Raw genomic sequence first — 17,449 nt, forward strand, 5'->3', positions numbered from 1 at the left:
GCTAATTAGGACACACCAAAGCGCTCCCATCACAGGTTTCTGATGCTGCGTCAGGGTTTTTGTGACATCCAGGCACGTTAAGTTCATTCAGTGCAATAAATGAAACAGAATTAACGTGAGAATAGCTTAAAATTGATCCAAAAAAACAAAAAAAACAGGCTCTGTAATTCTAGTCTGTGTACAAGGATGCTGCATGGCCATCTTTCGCCAACCGTTTTGCAACCAAATTAGTTGTCAGTCAAATGTTGTACTAAAAGGATAAAGACACGTGCATCGAAGTTCTTCATTGCAATTATCCGCTCAGTATTTCTTGCTTCCTGCTGTACTCGAGAACAGCGTTAACATCGGTCTGTGTGTGGTTCAGATTTTTGCCGTCACACCGCAACCAGTTTTGGCCCACGAGATCAGATCTCCACTGGCTGAGGAACCTTTTCCTACATCTGACCAAACAGCAAGTGAACGTAAACAAGGACCAAAAACAGGAGTGAGAGGAAAAGGCCACGCACTGATTTAAGCTCCACCTCCTCACTAAGAAGTGTTATAAATATCACCTGTATAACCAGGCATTACAGAGTATTAACCATTTTTAAAGTTATTATAACGGTTATTGTGATGTGTTACCATAAACCTAATCTAAGAAGGATAGCATAGTGTTCAGGTATTTGTCTATAACTTGTATGAATCTGGTCATGAATTTATAACATCTAAAATATATAATAGTTCCTAAATTAGTAATAAGGCCTTATGTTCACATCTTTATTATATCACCATCAAATGTGAAAGAAAGTTTCTACATACTCAGTGGTGGGGCGTCTGCTCAGTGATGCAGGAGGCTGATCTGATGTCAGCAGAGCTGTCTCTCTAACTGGGACGTCTGTCTTCCTTTGTCCCTGCAGGAGCTGGAGAAACTGGAGGTGGAGCGGATTGAGTGGATTCAGCAGCATTTACGGCAGTACACGACCCTGCGGCATGAAACGGACATGTTCAATCAGAGTGTGAGTTTGTGTCTCCTGCACTTTGTTCATAGACATATTGTGTTGACGTTACCTCCCCAGCTGAGAGTGTGGTGCTCTGATTGTTTTGTGTGGGTCTTTGTGGAAGTTTTGTTCTATAATTCTGGCTTCTGTTGTGATTTTGGGATCTGTTTTTGTTCTGTTTTTGTTCTGTGTTATGGCGGTTTTGTCTCTTTTCAGCTGTCATTCTGCATCTCTTGGCGCTGTTTCTTCCTTTGTAGCCATTTTCTGCATCTTTGTAGCAGCTTTTAGTCTTTCTGTAATCTCTGCAGCCTTTTTGTTGCCTTTTTTTAAATTTAACTCAATTTCTTGGTTTTGTTTCTTTGTAACAGTTTCTTGCTGTTTTTTGAGGATTGCTAAAAAGAAAATAATCATGAGAACTTTGATTCTCCAAATCTGTAAATCAATCCCCCAAACCAAAAATTTATTTTTTTATTTTTTGGTAATCATTTTATATTTACAGATCATCCTTAAGACTCTAGACGTGTTAGAAAAGATCGATGTTCCCACACACTGAAGCCTCAGTGTGAACTCAATATGATAACTGATTCCACTGTGTTCCCTTTTTCCAAATCCAATCATAAATAAATACATCCAATACATAAATAACCTGCAGTTTTCTTTGGGCCACAGTCAGACCTTCACTGGTGTCACCTGGCTTCCTGAGTTCAGCCATAGGTCCACCTTATATGGGCCCGATGTCAGGTACATTGGGACAATGTGTGGCCCATGTGACATATCTGGCCTACAGAACATGTGCCAGTGCCTGAACTGAGGCATAAGTGCCAGAAGGAGTCCAGATTAGTTCTAATTATGGAAAAACTGGCAAACAATTTGATATTTGATGAATATTTTCTGTCATTTTTGTGCCAGAATTAAGGGGGAAAAAAATCCCAAATTTCCCAATTTCAGCATTTTAAAAGAACATGTTCCTTATCTTTCTCATGTGTGATTAAAATATAAAAGATCTGAAGAAGTCATCTGGAACAAACAGGAGGCCAAATGAAGTCAACATCAGTGATCAGCGCATCAGAAATCTGAGCGAACCCTCAGCAGAGATTTCAGCTGCTGTGACGTGATGTACGTGCCTCTTGAGCTGGTGAGCGTAGGTGTTGTGACAGAGCGAGCCCTCAGCGATCCTGGGTCGGCCTTTGAAGCGACCCAGGATCTCGCAGCGCCTCGGAGAAACCCACCCAGATGTTCCACTTGTTTAGGAGCAAAAGCCTTTGAATGTGACGAGACGTTTTCTGTCAGCGCTGTGGGAAGAAACATAACGAGGGCGCTTCTCTGTGTGCCAGCTGACAACATGAACTCCACAGAGGTGACAGACGCACCAGAGATGAAACCAACACGATCATCTTTGAGTCGTGTAGCTTTTACATTTGGACTTACTGACTTTTTGTTTTCGTCTGTATGGAGGAACATTTTAAATGTGTATCAACACTGAAGCTCAGTGAAGCCAGACTAGTACAGATGTGAGTTTGCAAAGTAATCTTGTGCTCTAGTTTAGCCTCTGTTAGCGCAGAGACTTTATAGGAGAGAGGCATCAGACTCAAATAATTCTGAATTAAAATCTCTGGACTCCTTCAGGGCAGGTTCAGAGCATTTCTTCTTCTTCTTTAGTGGCCACCACAGTGTATCATCCTTCTTCATCTCACCCTATTCCAGCATCCGCCTCTGCATGTCCTTCTTCACTATATCCATGAACCTCCTCTGTGGTCTTCCTCTTTTCCTCCTGCCTGGCAGCTCCATCTTCAGCATCCTTTGTCCAGTATATCCACCATCCCTCCACTGCACATGTCCAAAACCCTTCAGTCTTGCCTCTCTGTGTCACAGCCAGTGGACGGTGACCATGTTGAGCGTGGAGGAGTGAGGACCCAAGAGCAGGACACGTAGAAGCAAATTGGATTAAACTTAAAGCGAGCCGTTTTTAATGATGGCTGATGACATTCGACAAAGACAAAACTAAATGCGAAAGGGAAACGCAGCTGGCTGTAGTTCAGGAGGTAGAGCAGGTCATCTGCTAATTGGAAGGTTGGTGGTTCAATCCCTGGCTGCTCCAGTCTGCATGCCAAAGTATCCTCAGGAAGGACACTGAACCCCAAGTTGCTCTCTGATGTGTTCACTAGAGTGTGAATGTGTGTGAATGTTAGATAGAAAGCACTTTGGGGTAGAAAAAAGTGCTTGTAATGATGGGTGGATGAAAACATGTTGTAGCAAAACGCTTTGAGTGCTCAGGTAGAGTAGAAAAGTGCTATATAAGAACCATTTAAACTAAAAAAAAAAAGGAAACACTAGAAAAATACTAAGGGACACATTACACTAGGGGTGAGGGGAAACAGAGAAGAGCTATGGGGATGAACTGACAAAGGACAAGGGGAGCCTGAGACAGCATACACAGAGCAATGATTAGGGAAGTGGAGACATCCGGGAAACACACAGATGAACTAAATTACAGAGGATGAGACAAGGAAGCAAAACTAAAAGCAAAGCAAAAGGAACACAAGCCCCTGCAGTAAAACAGGAAATGTGATAACTAAACGGTGAAAACAAATCCACGACCCAAACACAGGAGACCTGACACAAGAGGGAGGAACACTGAGGGAGGAATAAACTCTAAAGCAATGGGAACTAGGAATAGATTAGGGTTTAATATTTTTCCCGAAAATGACATGAATCAAATCCCGGGAAATGACGAGCCATTTCCCGGGAATCCCGGGAAAAAGTTTATTTATTTTTTTATTTTAATTAGGCCTTCTGTAGCCTGTGTCGGCCTTAACCTATTGTGATATTGTAGAGGTAGCTTTCCAGCTATGTCCTGTTATGCCCAGTAGGGGGCAACGTCGGCTTGATTAACGCAATAAAACCTACATCTCGACATTCGAGTGCTCGAGATATGCGGTGTTGTATCGTTCCTCAACACTCTCTTAACAAATATAATTCGAATATTCCTCCATTGTACATGGAATTATACCAAGATATTTTACAACTGCTGGTGCAAAACAATACGGCTCATCTCCACACAGCATTGATAAAGGCTCAGCCACGCTGTCGTGGCGACATCTGTTGCACTATATCTCCACCAGTGGAACGCTGTAATAGTCATTGAAAAGTTAACTACCGTACTACACTATAATATGGCATAACACAGGGCCTTGAGTAATGCTCCACGACTTGGTCATTGCCATTCTGGCAACAGCAAATTTATAACACCGTGTCTGAGGGTTAAAGTAGGTTCGCTGTGAATCGTCTTTTGAAAAACTGGCCAATCCTTATAGCCTAAAAAAATATACATTTTACTCAACTCCATTTTAAAAGCGAAATATGTTAAAGCAATCTATTTCATGATAATTTCTTCACACATTAGGCCCGTATCCTAATTCATGGTTGTTAGTAAGCGGCTGCAAACGAGGAAAAGAAACACTCGAAGTTAAACAGATATTTCTTTATTGTTCAGGGCAGGCATATTTTATAGGCTATATAATGCAATATAACAATATATAATAATATAAAATTATATAATACAAAATACCTTAGGGTAAACACATTGCCTACGATTTCAACAAATTAAAGAGGAAAAAAGCACAACTGTGTAATACCTCTATTAAAACGCTTGAGATGAAGGCTGAAGCCTTAAACGGAGGCTGAACGTGCCTGAAATGAAGAGTAATGCTTTTCGCATTAAACGAACCCTTCTCTCAATATTTCCTTTAAATTTAACATTCTGAAGCTTTCTTTTCTTTCTGAAAGTCAAATCGACGCGCGCGACTTTTTTCCCGGTTTCCCGTCTAACGTTTCCCGGGAAACGGGAAATGGTTCTGATCGCATTTCCCGGGAATCCCGGATCCCGGGATTAAACCCTAGAATAGATCAAGTACACTAAAAAGAAATCACCCCTGACACGCATTTGCAGCTTTTTTGTGGCTGATGTGGTTCTGTTGGCTTCATCAAGTGTTAAACCTCGAGGTCGCGCTGGGTGCTCTTTGCAGCCAAACTGACAGGCAGGTTGGTGGTACTGGCCTGTTTTAGGGAGGAGAGAGCTGAAATAATACATTACTGTAATTGATCATGTTTGTGTTACTGCATATAAAATCAATCAAATCTGTGAAAAATTCACACATTACCCCTCAGACCCAGAGATTATTTCCATGTAGTGGATTATGTAATGTTATATAAAATTTGATGTTTTGTTTGTCTGGTAAGCCAACCAACTTCACTCAGCACATCCTGTACGCTGTACCTGACCTTAAAGTGTTTCGAGTGAAGCCTGAAGTTTCATGAGGTCACATTACCGTTAATATCTTTCCAGATGGTCGAGCCGGTCGACCAGCTGCTGCAGAGCGTGGAGCCAGCCAAAGACAGAGAGCTGTGGGTGAAGGAGAACAAAACCAGCGAGGTTCGGCCTGTGGATATGGACATATAGCCCGTCCTGATCTGACCTGGGATCAGCCGTCCTGTCTTTGGTATTAAAATGCATTCACAGAGTCCAAGAACACTTCTGATACACTGATCCGGGGACGGTGCATGTTCAGACGTCTGAGGTCTGCTTATCTTCTCTCTGAGTGGAACAACGAGGAGGAAAACAGAACAGCAAACAGTAATGGACCCAAATACCAGCATGTTCCCTCTAAATTTAAACCCCATCATAATCCCCCCCCTAGCTTACTGAATGCCATTTAACATATTCTGCTGTTTACCTGTTGTAAAGTTGAGATTATTAAAAAAAAAATAGTTGTATTTTGAATTGTTCAGTTTAGCGTCAGCCAACACTTTTCCAGTCTGAGTAAACCAAACAAACAAAAACAAAAAGGTCTGATTATTGATATTATTTTGGATACTGAAGCATACTGAGATCCTGGGATGAATATGATATATTTTCATATTTTGCTGGTCCATTTTGGTGGAAATGCATGTTTTGAATATCTTGCTTTCACTGTATGTGGAGCGCTGCACACTCTGTGGAATCATGACGGTTGTTTCTGTGTAGTTTATTGAAGTTAAACAAGGTATTCTGTATCTTGTCCTTAATCTCGGAGCTTTCTCCCACTTTTAAAAAACAAAACAAAAAAAAAAAAACAAAGTGTACAGCATTAATATCCAGAAACCTCAACTTTTCCAAGTGTTTTTGGAATCGGGATTTGATTACACTCAGCACAAGTCCCAAGACACGGTCGATCGGATTTAGGCCAGGGTCTAATTTTGGATCAGCGTGGAGAAAAAAAAAAGGTGGTCCAAATTACACTGAAACACCTTTTAGTGCCTAACGGTTATATACCTGGAATGTCCTTGATTTATTCTTCTCTGCATCTGTGTACATTTGTACATACTGGCTAGATGTTTGCACTGTACAATGTTGTCTGTTTTATTGGGGGGGGTTAAGGGTCGACATGCAGCAGGAAGTGGAACTGAAAGAGAAGCAAAGCCAGCTGAGAAAAGTCGTTTTATCAGAGACTGCATGTAGACTACGTGTCAGTGTTTACATACGTGTTTGTCTGTCACTGTCTTTACATTTTGTCGTTTGTTTTTGATGCATTTTTCTTTTCTGTGTTCCCAAGAGGACAAAATGAAATAATAAAGATCTTAATCCAGCTGCCGGGCACTTAAAAAAAAAAAAAAAAATGCTAACCTGCCTTATGAGAAACACTGACCATCCGTTCACTGCAGCACATTCAGACTTTGCTTTGACCCCCTGACAGGTTCATGTGTAGGTTTGAAATAGTGTATCTGTTGTATTGGTTTTATCAGTGTGTGTGTCAATGTTGTGCACTAAGTGTGACGAGTTATTATGTTTCAACAAAATGTTCTTGACAAGAATCCACAATGACATAACGGTTGAGTTAACTGCCCTCCTGTGGTGAGTGTTTTCATTAATGTGAGTTTAATCCGATTTTCCCGATGTTTTTAAGAATGTTGGATCACAGGTGACCTCTGTCCCGACGGTGTACTGAGGAATGCAGTGTCCAAAATAAATCTCTTTGAAAATTAAATGCCACAGCGTGTCGTTATGTAACTCTGCCGGGCAGTTACAGCTGCAAGAAGATGTTGATGTTAATAAAAAAAAGTGTTAAAAATCATAATCATCGAGTTGCCTGCTTCTGAGATAACACGTGCAGTTTCTTATGGATGGATTTTAATGTAATAAATCCAAATATGATTATTGATTTTTTTCACATTTTACGCCTACAGTGAGGTCCATAAATACTTGAACAAGGATGCAATCAATATGTGATCAATTCAGCTTTAATTCAAGAGATTTTACAAACATTTTGCATTAACTCAAAAGTAATTGGATGATTGGCAAGTTACATTATTCCAGATTAAACTGATAAAAGATCTGGAGTTGATTCTCGTTCACTGGAACTCTCAGTACAAGGTTCAGATGTTCATGCAAGTGAAGGAGGCCACGTATAAATGTGAAATTCTTCAACTTAGGCTACAATCAGTGGCGGTTTCTGATATGGGCGACATGGGCAGCCGCCCAGGGCGGCATTTCATCTAGGGCGGCATGACCGCCCCCCTTCCCCCAACGCATTGCGATCGCCGCAGCAGCACCTACCGCACTACTCCACTTGTGGGGTAATGGGCGCCCTCTGCCTGCTGTGTATTGCATGTAGCTTTCTGCAATGGTCAGACAGGTTGTAACAGAAGGAAAGGGGCAGGCGGGGGATTCTCTGTCTCGCTGTCACTGCTTCACTAGATCGTCACACACACACAGTGCTGCCCCGCCCCCTTCTCCTCTCAGCCTGGGGTGCGAGTCAAGTGAAGCAGTGATGGCGTGAGAGTGAGACAGTCAGCCGGGTTCATTCATTCATGCCTGTACAGTTTTGGCCTGGTTACAGCCAACAGTAACTGCTGAATTATAAATAAAGGCAACTCACCCAAAGCTCTGTATATTTACCTCCGCCAAGGAGGTTATGTTTTCGGTCGCGTTGTTTGTTTGTCTGTCTGTTTGTCAGCAGAATTACTCCAAAAGTTATGAACGGATGTCACTGAAATTTTGTGGAGCGGTTGGAAATGACAAGAGGAAGAAGTGATTAAATTTTGGTGGCGATCCAAATCACGATCTGGATCCAGGAATTTTTTTAAGGATTCTTCAGTATTGCGGGATACAGGCAGAGCCTTCCCCTTTAAGAGACACCACCCACTTTTCTCTGCCCCGTGTGTGTGTATGCGGGCTAGCGTGGGAGACGAGCGCGAGGGAAAAAGTGTGTTCGGTGGCGGTGGAAAAAGGAATAAAAGTTCTGTTGCTAAAATCCTTCGACTTGCTGCATTTCTCCGCCTTGCTGAAGGTGACCCACATGGATGAGCAAGTTAGTTACCAGCCACGAGCCAAGCGAAGTAGAGACCAGAGGTCTCCCTACTACGGTTAGGAGCCGCGATCTGGTCGAGGTAACACACTATTGCGGGATAGGGGGTTATTGTTGTCTGGGAAAGATGAAAGATTATTTCAAAGTATTTAGATACACGTATTACAGCGTCAGTGACCCTATGGCCTTGGCGGAGGTTTGCGCTCTGAGTGCTTCTAGTTAAATATATATCACACCTGGTGCTATTAACATGAGTTTCAATGGAGGTTTTGTTGTGTTGGGCTGGCAACTGTCAGTCAGATCTGACAACCCTGTGGATGGGTGGTGGTTATAACCTATTCAGCTTCAGTGCAAATTACGGCAGATGGAAAGGAAAAGGTCAAAGCCATCAGGTGTGCAGTTTAGGAAAAAGAGAAAAGAAGAACAGGAGAAATAAGCAAAGATGAAGGTAAGCAGAAGCTGTGTAATATTTCAGTTTCTTCCATGTTTTTTCAAATAAAATTTAAAAGAAATTCTGAGTGTGCCTTTGACGGTGGGGAGACCTTCTGTTAAAACCTGTCTGTCAGACCATGGCAGAAAGCTACATGCACCACACAGCAGGTGCTCATTACCCCCCAAGTGGAGTAGTGCGGTAGGCGCTGCTGCGCGATTGCTATGGGGGGTGGGGGTGGGAGGGCGCCGGCAGGGATGCTCGCCCAGGGCGCCAAACAGGCTAGGACCGCCACTGGCTACAATAAGAAGTAGTTGCATTTTGCAAAATTAAAAACAGCTATAAAAGTCATAAAAAGCTATAAAAGTATTTCTTGTCAGGCATGCAAAACTTTAAATTTTTATGTCTTCTTTCCACTGCTCCCTTTAGGGGTCACTGCAGTGAATCATCTTGCCTCCATTTCACCCTATCCCAGCATCCTCCTCTGTCAAACCAACCCTCTGCATGTCCTCTTCTCACTACGTTCATGAACCTCCTCTGTATCTTCCTCTTCTCCTCCTGCCTGGCAGCTCCATCTTCAGCATCCTTTTATCTCTCCTCTGCACATGTCCAAACCATCTCAGCCTCGTCTCTCTAACTTTGTCTCCAAACTGCTCAGAGTGAGCTGCTCCTCTGATGTATTCATTTCTGATCCCGTCCATCCTGGCTCCTCCCAGTGAAAATCTTATCGTCTTTTTGTCACTGCCACCATCTCCAAACCATCCATCACAGCAGGTCTCACTACCATCCTGTAAACCTTCCCTTTCACTCTTGCTGCTCTCCTTCAGTCACAGATCACCCCAACACACCTGACAGGTATTTAAATTCATCTTCCTTCACTAGCTCTACTCCTTTCATGTTCCAAATGTATGTTAAAAGAATCTTCAGGTTCACATTTTCTTCACAAAAATCAGCAGACCTGTCTGTGTGACTCCTCAGCTCCTCCCACTGTTTGATGGTGTCCCAGCTTTTTAAGAGAGCAAATATTTTGCCCAGTTATGACTTTGCAGCTAACCAATAACCAATAGTTGTAAAGGTTAAAAAAAAGATTTGCATAACCCCGCCCCCAAGGTCCACTTTTGAATTATAAACTGTATATAAAAGATGGAAACTTCAAGCTGAGCGATGGTTGGATGGGCCTTCCATTATATACCTTCCCCTGTTTTATCCCACACGTGGCACATTCCCTCAGGAACTCGACCATACAAGGAGTAGAGAGGGGCCTGGACCGGTGTGGCAGTGAGAAATCCAAACAAATTCATCAAATACAAACCTTCAAGCTCTAATATTTTAATCAGATTTTCCTTCAAATTTCCTGTGGGATTTGGCAGCAGCACATAAAAAATACAGCTAGTTTAAAAGCACACTGGGCCTCCTCGTGATGCAGTACTTTAAAAGACAGATGGCAGTCAACAACAAGGGAAATTTAAGCATTAATAATAAATTGTAAAATATGCCTAAAATTTACCAGAAAAGTACTGTGACTCAAACGAGCTCCTGTGCAGGAGTGTATTGCTCCTTGTGCCAAGCACACATTATCCTAACTGTGTGAGGAGGCCGTGTGTCTCAACTGACCTTCAGCTCCTAATAGGATTGGCTGATACAGGAGGATTGTTAACCTGAGCCTAATTCCCTTAACAAGGAGCTCTCATCCCGACTTTGTTATCAACCTAATGAATGAATCCAAGTGTGAAAAAAAACATGCCAGAAAGCTGGACTGGACTTTGTTTTTTTGGATTTACGTCACTCAGTAAAGGCTTGTTTCCTCAGGTCGTTTCATCCTGATCCTTTTGATGCATCCGAAAGCTGTTTCAGAGTTTATATTTAGTTCATTGGCATATATATTTACATCTGTGTGCATTACATAGTTTTAAAATAAATAATTTAATGTGGTACAATCAGGGGTGTGTCCTGAGGCTGGGGCCATGGTGGCATACTTTAAGTATATTTTGGTGTTTATTACTAAATCCTTCTTCCACCATTTTGTATTTAACACAAAGTCATGTTTAGACCCTTCTACAGTGACATTTTTAATGTTCACAGTTTTCTACACCAGTGTGCTCATCTGGATTTCTTTCTGATCATATTCAGATGTCCTGTGGCCCCCACTGTCCTTGGTATTGTTCCCCTCCTGTGCCACTAAATAGTCCTGTAAATAACCCCAGATGGAAAATGTAAACACGGGGATTAAAATACAGAAACCTGACTGAGTTTAGGCACAAGAGCGAAACTAAAGTGTGTACAGTTTATATCAGTGAAGACAAATTCACGTGTTTCAAGCACATTTCCATGTCTTTGTTAAACAGGTCGGAGTCGAGGACGGGGCCAGGGTGTCCTTGTTGGACACTCTATGCTGTACAATGACACATAGAAAGCACTAAATACACTCAGCCAACACATGAAATGCACCTTTACAGGCTGGTTTTCCATGCACACAAAGAAGGAAAATTTACATGAATGACGAGTTAACTTCTTCACTACTTCTTGGCTGTCACCAACTACACAAAAAATAATGAACCAACTATTGTGCACTGCACATTGTAAAAAGTGTGCTTTAAAGTTTTATCAGCATGTAATCATCCCTTCGCCACTTAGCTTGTTCAAACAAGTGCAGCATCTAAACCAGGGAGGCCAAAAAGGTCCGATCCAGCTGACTGTCTCATTTTGCAAAGTGTGAAAACTGCAGAAAGAAAAAATATTTATCACGCAAAACTTTAACTGTTTCGTACCCTTTCACAGCCCATTCACTAAAATGCATTGGACACCCCTGTGTCCATGCACATGCACAGGTTCACTGTGCAGTTAACCTGGTTAAAATAGCTCCACTGTGTAGTTGCATTAAATTTAAAATTCTGAGTTCCTCAGCTTTTATTTTCTAATATTAAATGTGCTTAATTTCTTTATTTGCTTATTTCTTTTGCAAAGACAAAAAACAAAACACTTTGACTAGTTTACCAGAGGAGACCCAAAAATGAATAATTGCAATAAAAAAAAAGATAAATTTAGACAAAAAAATGAGTCTTAAAACCACATGAGGAGGTTTTAGCCTGGGCTCTACTGCTTCTTCTCCTTCAGCTTATCTTTGATTTTCTGAGGTTCGTCATATTGTATCAAGCGCAGGATGTCCTTGTTGTCCATCACGCCCTGAATGAACTCTCCCTCTGAGATTTTATCTGCAAAGAACAAAACAAAAGCATCATTAAATGCTTGTGCTTTGTAAATATGTAGTAAATAATGAGGTGAGGGTTAATAAAGTGCAATTTACCGTTCTCCTTCTTTCCGAAAAACGTCCAGATCTTTTCAGCCCTTTTCTCCGGCGTGTTTTCGTCCTCGGGGAGTCTCTTCTGGTCGTCGATGGGAATCATGTTGAATATTGACTGCAGGAGAGTAAGCACGTTTTTAAAGCAGAGCAAAAGCCAGGGCTTCACAGGGAGGAAACAAAATTTAAACCATGGAAGGGCTATTTAGACAGATTTACTGATTATATGGATGGTAATATGAATTCAAAAACCATGACCTAGTTTGCATCATCACAGGCTCATTAGTTAGCTTCTGAAAAAAGTTTTTTTGTTTGGTTTTTTTTGATTCATTGCAGAAAATTCCATAATAACAGAGTAAATGGAAGTGCGTAAGTTCACAAATGTTTTTTAACATTTACCCATGTAAACATGTGGCAGAGCTCCATACAAACAAAGGCCAAATGGAAATAGAAACTTATCAGCATATTCAGAGACAGATCTCATTAGAATAAAGTATAGGTACCCTAACAATCTCTAGGATTTCATTTTTGCTGATGGTGCCATTCCCATCCACGTCATAGAGGCCAAAGGCCCACTCCAGCTTCTGCAGAGTCTTTCCCCCGGAGGTGAGGTGCAGAGCAACAATGTACTCCTTAAAGTCCAAAGTGCCATCTGCATTAGTGTCAAAACTCCTGAAAACATGCCGCGCGTAAGCCGTGGGGTCTGCATTTGGAAAGAAGCTGGCATAGATGCCCTCGAACTGCTCCTTGCTGATCCTCCCGCTGGGACACTCCTTGAGGAAGGACTGGTACCAGGTGCACAGCTCAGCCTCCGTGTATTTGGTGTTGGACTTCAGCTCTTCCAGGAGCTCCTTTGACAAAGCGCTGCTCTTAGTATTCCCCATCCTGCTGAAGAAGGGTTAACCTCTTCTGTCTCGTGCAAGTGGTCGTCAAACTTGTGCGGAGCTGGTTCGCTCTCTCTTGTGTTTGCTCTGTCGAGCCCCTCAAGGTGCCGAATGGGATTATAGTTATCACTGCCTAAATCCAGACAGCTGTCTTGAAGATTAAGGGGGATAACCACGTCACACTGCATTGAAGTATGAAATCAGGGTTGATGTGGATTCTCTATCTTTCTGAGTGAGAAGTCCGAGTTGAGGGAGCATTTGAGGAGTTTGAATCAACCTCATGGTGCATATTTCTTCGCATTCTTACTTCTTTCTTCAGCTAGAAAGTATTATTAGGACATTCAGGAAGTACATCCAGCTAACAGCTAACTTACGCCTCTGACCTCACTGCAACTTTCATTTTGGAGCTACACTTCAACTAAGGATTGAGTAAAGGCAGCTCGTGGATGACCATTTAATGTTTGCTGGGCAGTAAACACTCGTTCTGATGACTTGGACTCAGTTGCTAGTTTCAGACCATACCTTACTGAATGAACTTTTTGTAAATTATGAAGATTAAAAAAAAGAGTCAAAAAGGAGGGTAAATCAGAGTGTGCTCAGCATGTGGTGTCCTTGTTTTCAGTCAGATCCTTTTGTCCTTTAGGTCTGGTTTCAAAACACCAAGATGACTATGGTGAAAACACTCAACTCAAGGCTTCCCACTCAGAAAGGTAGATAATCCGCACAACCTTGATTTCGTACTTCAAGATGGCAGCAGCGAGTGTAAACAGCAGTAAATCTGTGGAACTTGTAATCTGTACTGCCACACACAGATAACCAACCACGCTCCATCCATGAATGTGCTGCAGCGGCGCCACTAGTGATGGATGAACAGCTCTAGGAAGCAAAACAAAGCCTCTTATTCTGACTGTTACTGGAACACAGTCAACTCAGGAGTGACATCACTCAAAGTTCCACGTCCAGCTTAGGCGATAAAAAGCACGAGCGCACAATGAGCTGCTCTTATCACAGATTCATAATGCTGACCTCGGGGGCAGAGAGGAGCCCGTCCAGACACGCCGAGTTCACCATGAAACAGCTGGAACAGAATTTAGATGTAGATAAATATAAATGGCTTTAAAGTATTGTTCATAATTTTTTTAATGACTCCAGGAATACTGGTCTGTATAAGGCGCACTTAAAATCCTTAAATTTCCTCAAAAATCGGCAGTGCGCCTTATAATCTGGTGCGCCTTATGTGTGAATTTTCCTTGTGCTGACTGACCTTGAACCAATTTTATGTGGTACACTGCGCTCAAAAATATGTCGAAATGTTTCAGTGCGACTTTGGTAAGGGACGTTTAATATATATAGAAATATTCCGAAGCGCACAAAGCGTACAACGGGGGGGGGGCTGTCGTCTGACCGCTGATGGCCGAGGCATCCACACCACTGCACCACTGCACCGGAGTCACGCCATCCGCGCTTGAAAAGAATTTGGTTCAACCCGTGGTGCCTTTAGGTGCATATTCCTACAGTTATTTGACTTGAAAATGGTCTCAGGTGTAGTGGAGGAAATGTTTAATGATGATATGGTGGTGTTTGCAGAAAACAATTTGATTTGAATTTTTTTTATGTATTTTTGAATATCTGCTGATGCAGCAGTGATTGTGTCCATATTTCTATTTCTACGCTGCAAAATTTTTAAATGTCTACAGCCATTTCACTTGAGATTGACTAAGGATGTACTTGAGGATTGGGTGAACAGGAATTTTAATTGTTGATAACAGTTTGATTAGATCTTTTTCACACAGTTACAACCATGTACCTATGTTATTGAATCTAGGTATCATAATGCATTTGACTTATCTGATAACTATCTAATAGTAGCCAAATGTTGCATTAACCATTTGGAACTTGCCTTTTCACAAATAAACTATGAGTATGAACATGGTGCTATATGCTTGTAACAACCTGATTATGATACTCTTGGAGATATGCAAATATGCCTGTATAGTGTTGTTTATGTTGCGTGTCACTTTAGTTTGTATAGAATATGCAAACTATTACAAAAATGCACTAAATTATATTATTTAAGTCTGTTAAAGTATAGATAGCTAAATTTACGAGGTGCAACTAAAGGCACCACGGGTTGAACCGCATATACTGATGTAAATGCGCAAATTCTTTTCAAGCGCGGATGGCATGACCCCGGTACCATTGCATGGTCTGCAGCGATATTTCCTCCAGTCTGGCATATCAGTTCAAAGGCCTCATTGAATTCTCTTAAATAGTCCATCATCGATTCACAAAATGACTCTATTGACGATATTAAACAGGAACAAGCTGTGAGTGCGGCGCAGCAGGTGTGGAAAGCAGTCGAAGCTGCCGGAGATAAATTCAACAAGAAGTGGAAACATTGTTCCAAAAATAAAAACCATACGCAGTAAATTCTACATGTTCCGGCCTATTTTCATCTATACTGCCCCGGATATTTGTGCGTAATCTAGTGATCAGCGGCCGGCGCTGTTGCCAACTTTTGTGCAACAAAACTCGCTGTTGGCTGTCTCAAAAGTTGCCCTTTTATTAACAATTAAATGGTTGCTGTTTGCCGCAACCAAAACAAAACAGTAACAACAATGAGACTGACTCGGATAATGACAGAGGGAACCCGGCATGCTTGATGCTGAAATCGCCCAACTGTTCAACTCAGACACTGAAGATGAGGAATTTAAAATGTGAGGGTATTTTTCTGTATTTGTTACAACTGAACAATATTCTGAGTTATTGTGAATGAGTTGAATAAAGTTCGACTTACCTGACGCTTTTGCTTCGCTCTACATATGTTTTTATCATGCGCCTTATAACCCGGTGCGCCCTATGCTTGAAAATAGATCCGTTCATTGATAGTGCGCCTTATAATGCGGCGCCTTATGGTCCGAAAAATACTGTATTTACTTGCCTGAACAGGAGAATTTGTTTTTATTGTGGTCCCAGTGTTTTCAGTTTATTCTTGGTCCTTAATTAAGAGTTTTTCTACTTTCCTGTGTTCTTGCAATTATATTTTTGGACTATGTGCTGGAGTTATAGGTTATTTTGATCTTTTGGTACTTACTTCCTGTCTCGTGTGCGTTGTGTTCAGTTTTGTGTCCCCTTGTCTCGTTAGTTAGATTCTGTTCACATGCGTCTTGTTTTCCCCACCTGTGTCCTCTCTCCCTAATTACTTTGCGTATTTAAGCCTTCATTTGTGTTTAGTTCTTTGTCACGTCCTTTGTGACTGGGCGACCCCCAGTCAATTCCTCGCTACCCTGTTAATAAGAAGCCATATGCAGTGTAAAAGCACATTACTGCATTCTGGATTGGAGGAGAACAATTAATCATGTTATAAGTTACTAAATTAATGTTTAAAGTAGTATTAAAAGTAATGAATGAAAATATATTTAGTTATAATATATCAATTATAGCTACACAATGCCTTCCTGTAGCCAAATGTGCTTTGTATTCCGGGATGCAAACTGTGGCAACTAGTCGAACCAAGGGCTCACTTGGACTGATATTTGGTCATGTGACATCTGGCAGTTCCTACAAGTGATTCATAAAAACACTGCAGCATTCAAATTGTTCAGTAAGTAAAGAAGAAGGTGGTTTTGACCGGTTGACTGAGCGGTGCTGTGTTAAACTGCTGTCCAGAGTACAGCACCACCTTCCTCTGCTTACTTCATCTACTGTTGCTCCCACCGCAGACACGTCAAGCCAGTAAGCAGACTCGGCGCTCTCAGGTGGACAAAAGAAACCACACTACCAGAAAAAGCTGCAAGTTTACAACCTCATCAGCCGATTTACACCAGAGTGTGCGCTGCTAACAAGAATAATGTCAAATCTTTTGCTAGAAATTATAAGATATTGAAAGGTTTGGGCACCTTTTCCCCTGACCTGATTAATTGATTGTTAAGCCATGAGGCATTTAATAAACACAGCACCATGCATACTACAGCCCACTTATCCTATTGTTTAATGACTGGCACAGTAAGATTAATAAGAATTACTGCTCCTTGAGTTGTACATATTTGATCCATCTACATCTATCTGCTTTGAACTTTATTGCGCTGTTATTCCTCCTTAGAAGACGACAGAAGCATTTCACAGGATTGAACTTCCGTATCTTAGACTATATTAGAAGATATAATAAATCTCTTGACTGGTGGTGTAAATGAGCTTGCAGTTTCTCCTGCAATAACCCCCAAAATATTTCTACAACATGCATTATATGCTGCACACTCTTTAATCAAAATGATGAATGTATGTGAACTTCTAACCATAACTGTAGGTATATATAGAGAGAGATTTGTGATATATTGTGATCAGCATCAGCATTAATCCACAATAATCTACTGGGAGGTCTCACACGTCAGGGACCAAGAGGTCAGTGCTGACACACATAACAGCTGATTATAATCCTGCTTCATCCTGTGCGAGGTGCACCGGCTATGATAACATAAATGAAAACAATTGCACATTTATTTAGATTTTTCTTTATT

The 17,449-nt window shown here is 41.5% G+C and overlaps 2 protein-coding genes across 4 annotated transcripts in view; one reads left to right on the forward strand and one right to left on the reverse strand.

Moving 5' to 3' along the window:
• gas7a (growth arrest-specific 7a) overlaps nucleotides 1-7,037 on the forward strand; it is a 47,068-nt gene extending 40,031 nt beyond the window's left edge. For all 3 annotated transcript variants that reach the window (XM_030735858.1, XM_030735861.1, XM_030735859.1), the window contains 2 exons: nucleotides 897-995; nucleotides 5,323-7,037. In XM_030735858.1, the coding sequence (XP_030591718.1) occupies nucleotides 897-995; nucleotides 5,323-5,436 (213 nt within the window). In that variant the 3' untranslated portion in view covers nucleotides 5,437-7,037. The remainder of the gene's footprint in view (nucleotides 1-896; nucleotides 996-5,322) is intronic.
• Nucleotides 7,038-10,055: 3,018 nt separating this feature from the next.
• On the reverse strand, nucleotides 10,056-13,061 carry rcvrna (recoverin a). Its single transcript, XM_030735863.1, has 3 exons — nucleotides 12,552-13,061; nucleotides 12,055-12,166; nucleotides 10,056-11,962 (listed from the first exon to the last, which is right to left on the reverse strand). The coding sequence occupies exons 1-3, from the start codon at nucleotides 12,930-12,932 to the stop codon at nucleotides 11,844-11,846; spliced, it is 612 nt and encodes a 203-aa protein (XP_030591723.1). The 5' UTR covers nucleotides 12,933-13,061; the 3' UTR covers nucleotides 10,056-11,843.
• Between the last annotated feature and the right edge of the window lie 4,388 nt (nucleotides 13,062-17,449).

Source organism: Archocentrus centrarchus, chromosome 8 (assembly GCF_007364275.1).
Source record: "Archocentrus centrarchus isolate MPI-CPG fArcCen1 chromosome 8, fArcCen1, whole genome shotgun sequence".
In the NCBI taxonomy this organism is placed as follows: Eukaryota; Metazoa; Chordata; class Actinopteri; order Cichliformes; family Cichlidae; genus Archocentrus; species Archocentrus centrarchus.

Excerpts from the sequence above, each read along its gene's own strand:
- rcvrna (XM_030735863.1), bottom strand. The coding sequence starts at position 12,932 with ATGGGGAATACTAAGAGCAGCGCTTTGTCAAAGGAGCTCCTGGAAGAG. Across the intron at positions 12,167-12,551 it reads AAATCCTAGAGATTGTTAGG|TCAATATTCAACATGATTCC; the intron begins GTACCTATACTT and ends ACTCTCCTGCAG. Across the intron at positions 11,963-12,054 it reads TTTCGGAAAGAAGGAGAACG|ATAAAATCTCAGAGGGAGAG; the intron begins GTAAATTGCACT and ends TGTTCTTTGCAG.